This window comes from Ambystoma mexicanum, chromosome 2p (genome assembly GCF_040938575.1).
Source record: "Ambystoma mexicanum isolate Mex_15411 chromosome 2p, UKY_AmexF1_1, whole genome shotgun sequence".
Classification (NCBI taxonomy): domain Eukaryota; kingdom Metazoa; phylum Chordata; class Amphibia; order Caudata; family Ambystomatidae; genus Ambystoma; species Ambystoma mexicanum.
In genome coordinates this window covers 116100892-116118372 of record NC_090923.1, presented here as the reverse complement: position 1 = coordinate 116118372, position 17481 = coordinate 116100892, and the positions used below count along the sequence as shown (strand labels likewise).

General features: G+C 42.4%; 1 protein-coding gene across 4 annotated transcripts in view; it reads right to left on the bottom strand.

Moving 5' to 3' along the window:
- RPUSD3 (RNA pseudouridine synthase D3) overlaps positions 1-17481 on the bottom strand; it is a 166849-nt gene that overhangs the window by 43448 nt on the left and 105920 nt on the right. For all 4 annotated transcript variants that reach the window (XM_069643363.1, XM_069643361.1, XM_069643364.1 and 1 more), the window contains exon 8: positions 13925-14051. In XM_069643363.1, coding sequence (XP_069499464.1) covers positions 13925-14051 — 127 coding nt within the window. The remainder of the gene's footprint in view (positions 1-13924; positions 14052-17481) is intronic.

Genomic DNA, 17481 nt, shown 5'->3' with positions numbered 1-17481 from the left:
TCTCCTTTGGGCCAACCAGTAGGATTTCGGTTTTGTCTCCATTGAGACAAAGGCCATTTGCTGCCATCCAGGCCTGGATGATGGCATACGTGTTTTGTAGTTCTGTGAGGTCATGTGCGTAGTCACCAGTAAGAGGGAGAAGAATTTGTGTATCATCGGCATAATTGGTGAGCGTTATGCCGAAATCTTCTAGGTCATTGAACAGTTGTAAGGTGAAAAGGTTGTAGAGTGTGGGGGAGGTACATGAGCCTTGTGGAACGCCACAGCCAATAGGGGACGGAGCGGCTGATGCCTGGTCTGAGAAGACCCTCATGGCTCGGCCGTCGAGGAAGGCTGTTATCCAAGTGGTGGCCTCATGGGAGAAGTGTGCAGTATGTGAGGTGTTTCCTTAGGATCTTGTGGTCAACCAGGTCAAACGCTGCACATAGGTCAAGGAGCAGGAGGAGCGCTGATTTGCCCTTGTCCATGTTACCTAGTAGCTGATTTTTTAAGTCAAGCAGGGCTGACTTAGTGCCATGGCGGGGGCGAAAACCAGATTGCCTCTTTCCCAGTATGTTGTGCAACTCGAGGTAGGATTGGATATGCAGATATGCAGCTTTGGCAAATATTTTCAACAAGAATGGCACTGTGGTGATGGGCCTGTAATTTTTTGGGGAGTCAGGGTCCAGTGTGGGCTTTTTTAGCAATGGCCGGACCCAAGCTTCTTTAAGGGAAGATGGAACTGTGCCGAATGTGAATGAGGCATTAATGAAGGCTGTGATGAATGGGGCTAGTGCTGCAGCACAGTCTTTGATTATGCATGCTGGACAGATGTCCCCTTTGCATAGTGATGGTTTTATATGCATCATGATTGATGTGACTTCAGGGATGGTTACATTTCTGAAGGTAAAGAACGGCAGGGGCTTGGGGTCTAGAAGGTTAGGAGAATTGAGTTCAGGAGTGGTAGGTATAGGTGGTGTGGTTTTAGGTAGGTTGTTGAAGTTGTATTTGATCTTTTCTTGGAGTAAATTGATTTTTCCCCAACATATCATGTTGGATGTCATTACACCATTTCTCGTCTTTTACTGTTTGATGTGTGGAGGACGGGGGAACAACCAACTCGAAGATGGCGAACAGTTGCTTGAATTCTGATGTTGTATGCAGTGGCTTTTGCTAAGGCCATGGAGATTTTGTATTGCTTGGCAATGGAGAGGTAGGGGTCATGTGTGGAGTCAGACGGGTAGGATTGCCATTTGTTTAGGACTTGCCTTTTGAGTACTTTTAGATCGACGAGGTCTTGATTGTACCAGGAGTTGGTGTGTCTGATATTTTTTCCTCTTTTTTTCTCTAAATGAGCAATGGGGTCAACTGCTTCTTTGAGAATGGAGTTTTAGAGATTGACCTGTTCAGTTGGGTTGTTTGAGAGGGGTTGTGCTAGAGCTGAAGCTTCCAAGAGAGGGTGAAGTCTGTCTTTGGTAAGCAGTTTTTTTTGACCTGGCTGTGGCGGCTGGCATAGGAGAGTTTCGGTGGGTTACAACGTTTGAAGGAATGTGGAAGTGGATTAGATGGTAGTCTGTCCATGGGCGTGTGGTGTTTGAACTGATGTCACTGTGGCCATTTGCCCTGACGAGGGGTGGAGGCCAGTGATACAACTCCTAGAGGTAGTAAACTGAGGATTTCTCAGCCGTTCCAAGGTATTGGAAAGGATTCCCTGTGGGGACAGAGGCAGCATCTATCTCATAAAGGACCAGAGTATGACAAGGCTTGTCTGACCAAGACAAAACTACAAGAGAAAAGGCCTCAGAACCTGGGTTTACCTTTCATAATATTGACAGGTGATTGTTTGCAGATGACAAGTATTATTCACGGTATACACACATTAAGCAGGAGCATAAAGGAAACTCACACCAGGTGAACAAGCTTTGGAATGGACTCTGGACCAGAGCTACATTGAAATCACTAATGCAGTGAAAGCTCACGCTCTGAGGAGCCACGCCCGTGAAGTACTAACTTACTTTTAGGGACCCAAAGAGAATCACTAGCCAGCAGGGTAGGTCTATTTACTCTTCCACCAGATTCCAAAGTGGCAGACAAGGTATCTATTACTTTAAGATGTCGGAAATGTAACACAGGCCAACTCTTATTAATCCTACATGCACCATATTTGCTGGGATCACTAGCGAATAATCATGGGGTGGAGGTGGAACTATTGTGCAAGAAACAAACAGAGGCTACAAAGTGAAAATCAGCATGCCCACTAATCAGGATAACATACTTTCATGAATAAGCTAGTATATAGAATTATATCAAACCCTGCAAATTGGGGGTTAGATAGGACAGTATTCCACCTGACAGGAGAGTTGAGCTAAAGGATGGATGAGAGGTCAGCTTGCTGTGGCTAATCCAAGATGGACAGATAGCTAGTATAGTGAAGCCATTGTTAGACAGGATCTCTGGAGATATCGGTTGACCTGGGCTCAAAGCATGGTAGAGAAGCAACCTCTAAAATTACTAAATTGAAAAGCAAAAGTCCAGATCCTGGTGGGAATAGTGGGACCACGTGCTAAAATAAAGACCAATGTGAGAGGTCAGAAATGTGAGACAGACAAGTAGATAGAGTTTGCTCACAAGTAGCCATTTTATCAAACAATATGGGTGAGATAAATACCTCCCTTTCCCCTAACCTAATGAGGATTTCCCTACCTGTCAAACTAAGACTAAAGGAAAACACTCTAATATCAAAAGATATCTGTCCCTCACACTTGTGGATACAACAAAATAATACAGGTATCATATGGCCGTTCAAACTCAATAAAATAGCAGTTCAAACACACTTTGTAACCACGTATACTTGAAACAAGGGTCAGATCCCCTTCCCCAGGATTAATTCAGGATTTTCCAAACCACTGTTCCAATCAGGAAAGTTCTTTTCAATAGTCAAGTTCTGTTCCAAATGCAACACAAAGTTTTCACTCCATGAGTCTTTCACTTGACACTTGGATTGTCGCATTGTTAAACAAGATTTATCACTCTTCAAAATGATTGTCCAAAGTTTCCGTAAGCTCCTGCTTAATAAACCAAAAAGAATTTGTCTTCACACTTATAGACAAAATTCAATATAATGTCTCTTCTTTAAAGAACAACTACTTTCACATTTCTTCTTCCTAAACAACAATGGTTGGGTTTACCACATTTCATCATAACACAGGCAAGTAAAGGTCCAGGAATATAAGGTGAATACGAAATATATTGAATACCGAACTGAATGGAAATTGCTGTTTGCATGAAACCACGTTATATTGAATAACAAACTGAATGGAAATTGCTATTTGAATAAGATCAAATCCTATTGAATACTGAACAAACATTTGAAGTTAAACCAACATATTAAATGTCAGACTGCACATAATCAGCACTGTGAGCAGAACTAAAGCATATGGAAAATTGAACAATCACTTGAGTATTCTAACAATGTGTGAAGGTACTATAAACCTTTGGCAAGGCGAAAGAAAGACTGATGCAGTAGAGTGTTACACTAACCAAAGAGAGTACAAGTGTGAGACGTCAGAAGCCTGAAGCAGAAGAGCCTGTGAGGGGGCCCAGGCTAAGGGTAACTTATGGTTGCACGATCTGTAATGGGTAGACTGTGTGATCTGACAACTGCGCCCAGACCAAGAAGTTCCCTACTGTGAAAATCACAGACATCACAAAGCATGCCAAGGAGAAGCATAGGGTTCCTGGTTGCGCAACCTGCGATGGATAGACCGTGCATTCTATGTCATCTGCACCCAGATGAGGGCGCCCTAAATAAGGACATTTTGAGCAAACCATAGGGAACAGTGAAATAATTGGTAAAGCAAGTCAGAAGGTGGGTCAAACAGACCTATTGTTTTCTTATAGTGAACGTTGAGCAAGTGAAAGCAGTTTAAGTGCTACAGTGAAATCTTGGGGAGTCCTGAGCACCAAAAGAACTGAAAAACACTGTCATGGGGAAGGGAACCTCAAGAAACCCTGTTTTTGTGTGAACTGTACTAAATTGAACACGTATAAACACGTATGCATCGTGGGCCTGTCTCCAGACTGCGTCGGCTACACTCGGCAGGAGCGCCTGCTGCTTTGCGCAGTCCCTCGGCTGCAGGCCCCTTTCCAGGAGTCGTCCTCTTCTGCCTTGGCTCTGCTCACCCTCCAGATAAGGTGCTTGTCCCTTATATGTTCTGCTTGAGAACGAGAGACACAGTTCCACTGGTAATGGGTTGTCAGCGTCCTGGATTGTGTCCGCAACCAAACCCATCATTTTTTAACAGCCTACTTCTTTAGCAATATGATCAACATGCATGTATGCAACAACCCTGTTGGTCATGGGGTTTTAGGGTGATGGTACAGATTAGTTCACATTGGATCACCCCAGTGAGATTCTGCTTGCTCAATTCCTCAGAGTGATTAGCATAGCATGTTCACCTCTCTTGTCTCAAAAGGGGAGTAGGGACGAATTCCCTGGATTTCTCACACACCTTACAAACATATTCGCAACCACTTGCTCACAGCAAGTAATACTTCATCAACTCTCCAAAACTGCCTCCACACTCCTGTCCACTATCCTCCTTCATGCTGGGCTCTTGGTCTGCCACATCCCTCACCTTCCTCCTCCTCTGACCTTAATCGAACAACCCACACCTCCTTGATTCCGGTCTGCCTTTTTATCCTCCCTCTCCCACTGGTCTTCTTCCCAGGCCCAATATTGGCCTGTCTTCCCTACCAGCGAGGTGTTACAAATGCAAACATACATAAAAAGGGGTTTATGCCCCGCCCCTTTTTACCTTGCGGGTCTGCTGCACTGGGATAATGGCAGCCCACGCTGGAAAGTGTTCCAGTTTGTATTACGGAGCCACGCCACGGCTAAGTCCATGGTACGTTTTGGAAGGTCTCTGTGTTCCTTGTCAGAGAGATGCTCCACAGCAGGTTTGTATTAGTCCATTTAAAGAGCTCAGCCATAGCTTCTGGACCGTGGTGTGCGCTGGTGTCAGGTGGTGCTGCCCAGTGTTCATCATGTCCGGGCTGGCTCGCAAGATGCTCTACATAGAGGCTCGCTCTCTCACTGTTGGTTGAAAAGAGCTGGTAAATGGGTTATAGTCAGTCTGCAGGCTCTGGTGGGCTGTTTTGCGGGTGGCCCGTCCAGACCTTTGCTGGATGTTGTCTGTAATTAAAAGAAAGATTGTCCAGCATCGTTATGAAGAAGCATGAGATGTGTTGAGATGGATTTCCAAAATCAACCCTGGGGAGTGGATTTTGGGAGGCTACCCTGTTACAGTGAACAGGGAGACACTGAGAACTAGCCAAACCGAATCAAAGTAAGGTAGCAGTTTGGTTCTTACTTGCCTGGCCAGCAGCTCTGATCACAGGGTGTTGACAGTCTGGAGGACTTTTGTTCGGTTTGACACCCCCAGGTCACTGTTATTGTGACGGAGTGGTAGATTTCTGTCTCACAGGGGTGTTGACGGCAATGTTCCACTTTAGCGTGCTAGTCCCGATATGTCTCGTTTTGGTGTTCCATTCGTCCCTCAGAAATCCATGCATCTAGCAGTCTGGTGTCATGGTGTTTTTCAGGAAGGAGAAGGAGATTGTTTTGTGTCTGCGTTTCTCCCCTCCTGTTCTTCCTGTGTGTAGCTTGTGTAGATCCTTCTTTCTTGTTGGCTGGTGTGAGAATGTTGGTTTGTTACCATGGTTACATCTTCGTATATGATTCCAGAATGTTGATGGAATCATATACGAAGATGTGGCTTGGCTGAGAAGGCCGTTTCGGGGGCTCCTCCGATTAAACTAATAATTAATACAAATACACATGCGTTATTGGTGTCAACATGATTAAGAAATTCACTACAATTGGCGACGAGGATGCTGGTTAGTGGAGGGAGCCCCCGGACAGGAGAAAGAGAGGAAGTGGAGATTATATGGTGTAAAGGTCGGCTTTTGTGAGCTGCTGTGCCGGAGGAGACAATGATGACGAAGAACGGGTGAGCGGTATCAGGAAGCAGTGACATTACAACGAGGAAGTTAAGAAATCACCTTACCAGGGATATCGAGGGCAGCGCGAGAGTGTGTGGATCAACCGTCGTTTGAGGCTAGAGTAAAGGACCCTCGTACGTGAGTTGCGTGCCGCCATTTTGAAAAAAAAAAACTTGTTTTGGTACGATCGCGCTTACGGTGATCAGCTGTTTGTTACAGTTTACAACTTATCGAAGGAGATAAACAAACGGAGATTAATCCGACGCTTATGGATGCACGGCATTACTGACTTTAGTTTATATTTTTTTTGCCGTAAGACAGGAAGTTGGGCATATATTAAAAAAAAAAAAAAACGTGTAAAGAGCAAATGATAATAAGCAAAGAAGCATACTAACAATTCAGAGGATACTACATATGAGTAGGGCATTACATACTAATCATCATCAAGCTTTAGCCATGCAAAACACGGCTGCTCCTATATAATTCTTGTCGGCTCCTGGTAATCCAACATACCCTTGGGAGCAGTGGCAGGACAATTTTAATGTTTATTTGAGAGCGATTGGAGGGGCTAAATTCAATGATGATCAAAAAGAAGCAATGTTGTTACACTGCATTGGTACTGAAGCTTTGAGGATATTTAGATCATTACCTGATCTAGAACATGATGAAGAAACATGGGGTGAAGCGTCAAGTGGGTCAAGGAAGTATGATACAGCAGTTGCTAAATTGAACAAACATTTTGGTAATAAGTCCAACATTGTTTTAGAAAGATACAGATTTTTCACAAGAAAACAGGGCAAAGAAGAAAGTATTGATTCATATGTAGCTGCATTGAGAGGACTAATGACCACATGTGCTTTCACAGGAGTCATGGATGAATATTTGAGGGATCAGATAGTGTTGCATGTGGCTGACCCGTGCATTCAGCAACGACTGTGGCAGGCGAAAAATCCCACATTAGAAAAGACTGTGGCGATAGCCAGGTCTATGGAAATGGGTGAAAAATGTATGAGAGAGGTTCAAAGTAAACCAGAGTTCACTGGAATTAAGTCAGTCCAAGGGATAGATGATGAACAGCAAAACAACCAAGAAGAAAAACTGATTGCCATGGTCAAGAGAATGGTCAGGTCAGAGACATCTGGTGGTTACAGACAAGATGGAGGAGGTGCATTCAAGCAAAGTAATAGGTGTACATATTGTGGATGGAGCAAACACGAAAACATGGAAAAGGAGTGTCCAGCATTCTCAGCAGAGTGTTTTAGGTGTGGACATACTGGACATTTTGGAAAGATGTGTCGCACCAACAGAGGAAGAAGCAGATTTAATGGTAGATTTGGTAGGACTACTGGTCGATTTTATAGAAGTAGAAATGCAACTACCATGGGCGTGAGAGCTGTTGAGGAGAATGCTGATTCCAGTAATTTGGTATCAATAACAGATCGGGCAGAGGATAGAGTCCAGATACTTACTGTCACACCAAGAGATGATGGAGTAGGATCTTGGGTGCCTATGGATATTGATGGTGTAACGTTACAAGTGATGGTGGATACAGGTTCCCCTTATACTATGGTTGATGTACAGACATATGTAAATGTTTTGAAGAAGAAGATGGAAGAATTACAGATGACAAACACCAGAGCAACAGGTTATGGAAAGACACCTATCAATATTATAGGTTGTGTTTGGGTGAAATTGCAATTTGAAGGACGCAAGACATACTGCAGATTGTATGTGGCGGAGGATGGTTTTTCAATAGTAGGATGGTGAGAGCAGGCTGCATTGAATATCAAAATTCATCCAGGAGAAAGTGTACCCATATTGTGCATTTCTGAAAAGGTGTGTGACAATGCAGAGAGTTTGGCAAAAACTTTTCCAAATGTCTTCAATGACAAGATTGGTTTGCTTAAAGGATTTGAGCATCGCATTATTCTCAAACGAGGTGTGACACCAGTTGTACATAAAGTGAGAAGTATACCCATCGGCACCAGAGATGCATTAAAGGCTGAGTTAGAGAAACTATGCAAGCAAGATGTCATTGAACCAATTGAAAGTTCGGAATGGTTATCGCCTATTGTATTGGTTAAAAAAACAGATGGATCCATCAGGATGTGTGTCGATTTAAGAGATTTAAATGCCAACATATGGATTAATCGACATCCCTTACCGAATATTGGAGAGATGTTATCCACTATGAGTCCAGCAAAATTTTTCACGACTTTGGATTTGTCGTCGGCCTACCATCAGGTGGTACTTGAGGAAGGATCGAGACATTTGACATCTTTTGTGACGCCGTTGGGAGCTTTTAGGTACAAGAGAATGCCGTTTGGGTTAGCTTCGGCTGCTGCAGTGTTCCAGAGGTTAATGCATTATCTGTTTGAAGGTCTACAAGGAGTGTATTACTTCCAGGACGATATTTTGGTGTCAGGAAATTCTCAAGAGGAGCATGATGCGAAATTGTTAGCTGTGTTGCAAATGTTACAGCAGAAGGGAATGACACTTAAGATTGAAAAGTGTAAAATAAAACAAAATGAAGTGACATATCTCGGTCACCAAATAAGTGATAAAGGCATCATGCCTAAAGAATCCTTGGTGGACACCATTCTTAAAATTGCAGAACCAAATAATAAAGACCAGTTGAGGAGTTTTTTGGGTCTCACAGAATATTATTCCAAATTCATTGATCACTACTCTGATAACACTGAAAGTATGAGGAAGTTAATGTGCAAAGGAATGAAATATGTTTGGTCAGAAGGATGTAAAAAGGAGTTTGAAAAGATAAAGACTATGATTAATAAAGCACCAGCTTTGAAATTGTTTGACTCAAGTACCAGAACAAGAATAGCAGTGGATGCAAGCAATGTAGGTTTAGGTGGTATTTTGAAACAAGTGCAAAATGGAGAAGTAGTTCCCATAGCGTTTGCATCAAGGACATTAAGAGGTGCTGAGCGAAGTTATTCGACAATAGAAAAAGAAGCACTTGGAATAAAGTGGATATTAGAACATTTTAAGAGTCTTATTTGGGGAATTCCTGTAGATGTAAGAACGGATCATAAGCCTCTTGTTCATGTATTGAACGCAAAAAATTCCCACATGATGTCTCCACGTATAAGAAGATGGACTTTGATTATTATGCAATTCAATGTGACCATAAAGTACACTCCGGGAAAGAATAATGTTGTTGTGGACTGTTTCTCTAGATTGCCATGTGAAAATAATCTAGATAACGGTGAGGATGAACAAGTGTTCAGAGAGGAACAGAGCATGGATTGTATTATAGCTCAAGTGCATCCTAGTTTTTCAAAAAAAGATTGGATGGAAGCAACAGGCAATGATATTGAACAAGAGATGTTGAGGAAGGCTATTGAAGCTGGTTGGAGAGAAACTGATGACAAGTTGAGCCAATGGGAAAGATTTAAGGATGAATTGTCCAATGATGAGGTATGTGTGTATAGAGGAGATCGTATAATACCACCTACAGTTTTAAGAAAAAGGATCATGGACATTGCGCATGAGGGCCATGTGGGTAGAATGTTGACGAAAAGAAGAGTAAGAGAGGCTTACTGGTGGCCCAACATGTGGAGTGATATGGAAGCCTTGGTTAAAAATTGTACTGCTTGTGCTGTAAGCGACAAAAGCAAATCGGTACGAGTGACTCCATTACAACCTGTGGACATTCCTGTTACTGTTTGGACTAAATTGGCTATTGATATAGCTGGTCCATATGAATCTTTGGAGTGTCAGAAGATCTATCTAATAGTATTAGTTGATTATACATCCAAGTGGGTGGAATGTGGCATAGCAGAGGAGTCAGTGACAGCTGTTAAAGTAGTGAAGTTTTTGGATGAGATTTTTAGTAGAGAAGGAGACCCGCAAGAAATTGTATCAGATAATGGAGCCCAGTTCATGTCGTCAGAGATTCAAGGATTTTTAAGGGACAGATCTATCAAACATACTACTACAGCGCTATACCACCCAATGGGTAATGGTCTGGTAGAAAGAATGAATCGTTTCATTAAAGGTATATTACAGTTAGCTTGTGCAAATGGGTTACCATGGAAGGAGACACTTAAGGAAGCTCTCACTACATATAAGGTCACACCACATTCAATTACCGAGGAGGTGCCATTTACATTGATGAGAGGAAGACTTTTCACCAATAGATTGAGGCCTGCTTGGATGATGAGCAATGAGAATAAAAACAAAATTAACATGGATGACATTGTTGACAAAGTAAAAAGGAAACAAGAGAAATATAAAAGTTATTATGACAAGCAGAGAAACGTTCAAGAGAGTAAAATCAGGAAAGGTGATATGGTTAGAGTGAGGGAACCAACACGTGTGATGAAAGGAGAGTCTAAGTTTCGTACTCCACAGAAAGTTATGGAGTGCTCAAGAAAGTCTGTGATACTGGATGATGGCAAGAAATGGTCATGTGATGATATTGTGGTGGCAAAGGAGAATGAAGTGAGGAGATATGGAGAAGATGATTTTGTTGCAGGAAAAGGAAAGTTGCAAGGGAAGGAAGTACAGAAAGGTTCAATTGAAGAGAAAAATGATAGTGTTCAGTCAGGATCAAGAAGTAGAAAAAGAATATGGAATTACAAACAAGACTATGTATATTATTGAAGAGTTCAACATAGTGATATTTTCAAGACTGGCTGATACGTGAAAAAAAAAACATGGAAGAAATTGTATCCTTTTTCTTGGTTATTAAGATACAGTGTGATGTTCAATATTTATATTGTTTAGTGTTAGTTAAAGTTAACAGAAAATTTTTGTTTGAATACAATATGTATTTTTATTGTTTAGAAAGGGAGATGTGAGAATGTTGGTTTGTTACCATGGTTACATCTTCGTATATGATTCCAGAATGTTGATGGAATCATATACGAAGATGTGGCTTGGCTGAGAAGGCCGTTTCGGGGGCTCCTCCGATTAAACTAATAATTAATACAAATACACATGCGTTATTGGTGTCAACATGATTAAGAAATTCACTACAGCTGGTTAAAGAGAGAAGGTGTGTTGTGTTTTTTTCCCTCTGCTTGTTTGGTGTTTGCAGAATCTGCCTTGTTGGTTCTCTAACGGAACGAGGTGTGTTATATCCTGCTTCCCCACCTCCTGGATCATCTGTGTAGATTCATCCTGTGTGGCATGTGATGTCATAGAATGCACAGCACATGGTGATGCAGCAGCCTGGAATGTTATGCCTTGCACTTGGTTACACCTGGAGAGAGTTAGAGAGACATGAGGCCTGGGTGGTGGGAGCCAGTGGGCTCTCCCTGTGATACTTAAGATCCTGCCACCAGCTTCTGTAAACAGTGTTACACAGGTACGTACATGAAATTAAGTTTAGACACTTAGAATAAATGCAGAGTAGTTCCCCTAAAAATGGATGAGCCCAACCATAAAATGGTTTGGGGTCTTGTGCCCTAAAGTCACCAGTTACAAAGTTATACTTTACGGGTAGGTTTATTAAGGGATTTGGACGATGCCAGTGGTTATGATCAAAAAGTCAAAAAGGCAAGTAAGGTTCAGGATAGCAAACTAACTCAATCCCAGTCACGAGGATAGGCCATGGATCCTTGACCTGGTCTCCACCAACCAGAGTCTGGAAGGAGTAGTTTAGGGACAGGACTTTACAACCATGTAATCTTCTGGAAGCAGTTGGGGGAAAGGAACAGGTATGTTAACGTAACCCTCTGACTCCGATTTCTCCAGAGACCACTGCTGAGATTCCAGAATCCATGGGGGACTGGAGGTTGCTGCACTGGTTGGGTCATGCAACAATGGAGAGAGTCATGGTGGTAGATATGGACTGGCAGTCAAATAGACTGGACATTTTTAGACCCTATGATTGGGTTTTTGGTAGCATGCCGGTCCATCCCTTTCTCCTCTCTTGGTTCATCTTCACCCTTCTTGCCCCATTATTCCCTTTCCTGTCTTCTTATTGCTTTTCTTGTTAAAAGGTACTCCCTTATTTTTCCTTTGCACGTGAACCTTGGCATTACTTAGCGAGCCTCTGGAGTTTCCATAATAATGGATTTACATGGTCAGACACTGAGTTTACGGGCATTTCGTTTTTGGAGTATATGTCATTAAAAAAAAAGAGTGAAAACATATTTAAGGAAGAACTTTTCTAAACAAGCACACCTTTTGCTATTGTCCAATCAATACTGTCTAGTCAAAACGTGATCTCAGAAGGGCTTAAAAAAAACCAGAAACGTGCTTTTTGCATTAATCTATTGGGGAAAACTCTGCAGTCCTTTATAAATGTTTATTGAAATGCCTCACTAATGGTTGGTAACCACCTTGTCCCAGCCTGCATAGGCCTATGTTGACTTCATACTTCCTTAAAATTTCATTCTCAATATATTTATAATTGAATCCTCAACAGCAGCTTGCTGCCTAAGTTAGCATTTCAGCCGATGTACACATAATTGTTGTAAATATGCTGTATACACATGTACATTTGCACTTAAGTTCTAGTAGAATCTTGTCACCTACACACAACATTCTGGATCATACTATGGAGATGGGCGCTCTATTTACATAGTATGCCCAGCATTAGTGATCACTGGTCTCTGCTTGCACCAATGACCACCAGGCTTGCTTGGAGACATGCTGTATGATGCCGCCTGCATGGCGAAGGGGGCATCACATAGCAACTGTCCATCCACAAGACATTTCTGTTAGTGGTGCAGTGTATCATTTGGCAGAAATTGCAGGCTGGGGTTAATACTGACCACTGATCTTGTTATGAACTTGCTGGGTTGAGTGGAATTTGTCCACATAATAAGAGTCTGCCCATCAGAATTAATACGGCCACCTATGTTATAATCATCTAACAATATAATAAAAGGGCAGATGTATGTTTGCCCTGTATGTTTGTCCGATGCGGCCATAGCTACGCCTGTTTTCATCGCTAGAGGGAGCTGTTGCCTTAGGATATATAGAGACAATGCCAGGTCTTATTGCTTTGCCTGTTGTCACGGCTATAGGGAGCTGTTGCCTTATGATATATAGTGGTCCTACTGCGTTATTCAAAACCAGCACTTTGTCATGTGTACACGGGCTTCTAAGCTAGTTCACCATGTTTCAGTAGAGTGCTCCAGTGCTTTTTCTTTGTACCATGGCCACAATGTAGAAAAAAGTGAATACAGAGCCCCATTGCCTTGCAAGGCTTCACTGTAATCGACTGAAGAACACAAGAACAAGGGCTCCTGGCTACACCCACTGTGCCCAGGTCTCACCTCACAGAGTACATGCATTTTCTTGTGTGCGCCCATTAGTAAGTGGCTGGTTTTCACATTCATGCCTCTAGCTGTGCCTCCACCTCTCCCAGTCTATACTTCCCTGTCGCTTTCCTATTCTCCCATTCTTCCTCCCTCCTCCTTACCGCAATCTGCATGACTAAATCAAAGCACCCCAAACATTGCACAGCATGAAAAGAGCCAGTGTGCACTGCATCTGGAGCGAATCTATGTGTTTACTGCACCGTCCGTAACTGCGCCGATTAAAATGTTGATGCCAATTACGGCATGGCGATCAGTTAGATCACTTTTGCCCGCAATCCTCCAACCACCACCCCACTTACCTTTCCCGTGGCACACATATGCGTGCGCCGCCGACTCTCTTGTGCTCCTGCGGCATCAGTTCCTCTCACTTACTTGAGGCGGTGCTGACGCCGCTGTGGCCTTTTTTATTTTGTTTGTTTTTATTTTTCCTGTCCCCCGCTTACCGTAATGGTAAGCGGGGCACACCCCTACAACCCTGACTCCTGTTACTGTGACCAAGGAGCGCGAGGGACACCCCCGCAACCACCACTCTGCTTTTCGTACCGGGCGACATTGTAGAGCCATGCTGCAGAGCGGAATGCAAGTACACCTATACATTGCCAAAGACAAGCCTACCAGAAAGCAATGACATACATCAGACTCACCACTCATTGGCTGCAGTTGCACTAAAGCACATCCTTCCGAAGAATCAAGAACCTTGTAGTAGGTTTGGGTTTTCTTCACGTCTCTACTTTCTATGTTGCTCCGAGATGGATCCTTTTCCACGACCACCTACACCTCGAGAAGAGAAACTAGGGAGTAAATGAAAACATGTGGCACACACCATTCATACTTGCTTCGACCCCCTTTTCTGGATTCATATACACTTGATGGAGCAGACGCCTTAAAGAACTCAGAGCCTGGCACGGCATACTGCTGGGTGTCATTTTGGATACGCAAAGACAAAACAGTCTTTACCGAAACACACTTCTTTTTGCAGGAAAGTATACATGGGGGTTGCAGTTTATCAATCTTTTTATGCAGAAAGTTATTTTTGTCACTATGTAACAGACTGTGATTCTGAGACCCAAGGTAAAGTCAACATATTGATTGTGAAGACCTCAAAATAATGCATGCAGCACCCATCTCCACCACAAGTGAAGGAGCCACTGTTACTTAATCAGCACCACAAAATCTGTTCACCAGAAATTATGTTGGAAAACAGAGAACCAAAACAGGGTCAGCTAAAGCTGAATAATACCCCATTTTACTGGATAGCTGTACTCCTCTGCAGAAACGAAATACCTCATTGCCCTGGTGTTAGCCACTCAATATGAACTGATACACGCAAATCTCTTGCCTTGACCCCTCACCCTCACGAGAATCTTCCAGATACCTGCTTTTTTCCACAGAAAGGTGAATTTACCTTTCTGTTGTCAATTTTGTACAAGATGTTTTTTAACAACCGCTTGCAACCAGTGGGACTCTTAGCTAAAACATGTCACAATCTTTTTAATATTTCACCATCCTTTCCAGTTTGGAAATTATTGCGGTACAGAGCATCTTGCTGAGTCTAGGATATCTTTTAATGATTTACTATTTTTGAAAAAATAGACGTAACATTTTAAATTTTTTGCCTTTTCCCAGTTTAAGTGTACAAAATCTTTATCCCGTTGATAGCTTTTCGACCAGTATTTACTTTCAATGGGAGAATAGTTTAGGGGCAACGTTCTCGCCTGGAAGCAAGACGACAGGGAGCAACACAGATTCGATCCCCGGTCCGGACTTAGAAACCTCTGGGTATATCATATCATATCAATGATAATTAAAGATAATTAGTACTGGGCTCGGGTACCAAGTGCAAGAAAAGGAACACAGAGAAACTTAGTCACCAGAACTGTGATATGCTTTGCTTTGGGACCTTCCAGCCCTTTGCCATTGTCTGGTCTCCAGGTTGGCTTATGGTCCTTATGCCCATGCTCAGCAGCGGTTGTAGAGGCTGGCATCTTGTAACTCAACTGCTGATCCTGATGCTGAACCGAGGCCATCGGGCAGTGCGGTTATCAGTTGCTGCATGACTGGAGGGTGGTTGGGGTTGGCAAGGTCGTAGTCGCCAAGTCAGAGACTCAAGACGCTGATCACCACTTGGTGCTGCTGCATTTTAAACCCCTCTAATCCCACCAAGCTTCAAGTCCCTCCTCTTGGGCAACGAGATGCAGCCGGCTCGATTGTCAGACTGCCCCAAAAGTGGATCAGGATGCCCGGTGGTGGCAGCTGGCAAGGTACACTATGGGCGGTGCAGCAACCAAACAGAGTCGCCAGCTCTCGTGCCTTTGAATGAATCAAACACTTTCTCAACTGTGGCCATTTCAAATTCAGGCCGCCACCCGCAGGTCTTCATTGCTCTGATGGAACCAGAAGTTATGTACAAGCCCTAGCACCACGTACTAGAGCCAAAAATAAATGAAACCGTGCAAAGATTGGATCAATTGCCTGCAGATCTTGTCTGCTTTCACCCTCTTAGGAATACAATTATGTTTGCTACTGAATATATTTCCTGCATGTATGATCCCTGCCCGCTGTTGAAAAAAACATCGCGGTGCATAGCAGCAATTCACAATCCTTAGAAAACCTTCCGTCCTGCTGTTACCTTACTTCTTTTTATTTTATTGCATAAAGAGCATCCTAAACCAAAGGTAAAGGTTGCGCTCGGATATCTCGTGCTGGTTGTTTAAAATAATGTTACTAATGTATACAAATGGTATTGATGCAAATCAACAAGTAATATAATTAGAATCAATTAAGAAAAACGTTCATAAAAACTTGGGTGCAGAGGAGGTAACTCAACCTTGACACGAGGTTGGAAGACAATAGCTGGAGAAAAAGAAAATCAGTCGAAAGTATTTCAAATACATGTGTACTAATGCATTTCGATACAAATTGTGTGCAATTGGTTCCCCCAACAACACAATCGCACAGGCCCCTTTTTTTAGACCAAATAAACAGACAAGAAGAGGGACGAAGAAAGTTATGGTCAAATTTGAAATAAGCAAAGAGAACAATATTGTGGTGAATATTGCTCAAAAACGTTTGAGTGACCAACATAAAGCTCCTCAATCTAGGACTGTCATTTGTCCCTACATCGAACACATTATTCACTGAGAAGGTGAACCTTTACAAATTGATCAGAAAGATGCGTTTGCAGATATTTTTTATATTGCAACCACCAACTGAAAGTGAATCTGTTTCGTTTGATTCCCTAGAACGCCCTAAAAGTCAGTTCTAAGCTAAATTCAACAATATAGTGCTTAATATGTTTGAGAGTCAAGTAATCAAACAAATGCACAAAGTTAACTTCAAGAAAAGATGACCAGTTAATCTTAAAAACAGCGAACTCAAATGCATTGAGAATTTAGCTAAAGCTGAAAGTCTGGTCATCAAACCGGCAGACAAAGGGGGGAGCCATTGTGGTAATGGATTTCGAATTTTATCACATGAGCTGTCTTAATCTCCTATCTGATGAAAATGTGTACATGAATCTACACAGAAACCCCATCATTGAAATTAAGGAGTTGATCAAAAGTACACTAGAGAAAGCAGAAGATAATTGGATTACTACTAAAACCAAAGCATTTCTCATCAATCTCATCCATCACTCCAGTTTTCTATGCCTTACCAAGAATACACAAACATGCTACACTTCCGCTGCTCAGACCGATAGTACCAGGCACATAAAGGGCCTCATTACAAGTTTGCTGGTCCAGGAACTATGGTACTGGTAAGCTTGTCGGTACCGTATTTCCCGGACCGGAAAACTACGAGTTGTGCTCGCGGGTGTCTTTCTGCCCGCCAGGTCGTACCTTGAGATTTTACCATCAATAATAAACTCATTTGAAAAATGCATAGAATCTTGGCAGAATGTGCTTCGAACATTCACCACTTTATGCTTCCATATCAACGGTTTCACATCATTAACTATATTATTGATTAAACATATGTATGTAGAATTCAATTTTCAAATACATTTACAGTGTTGTCATTACATCTTATTGCATTGTAGATATTTGATTTGCACCTGATGAAGGGAGTGATGTCACGAAATGCTTTGTATTGCCTTATTCTGAATATAAAGGAAGATTTGAAAATCCGACCTTCTCACTATCATCATTTTGATATTGATATTATATTTATATTGCGCTCGTACACAAGTGTTTCAGAGCGC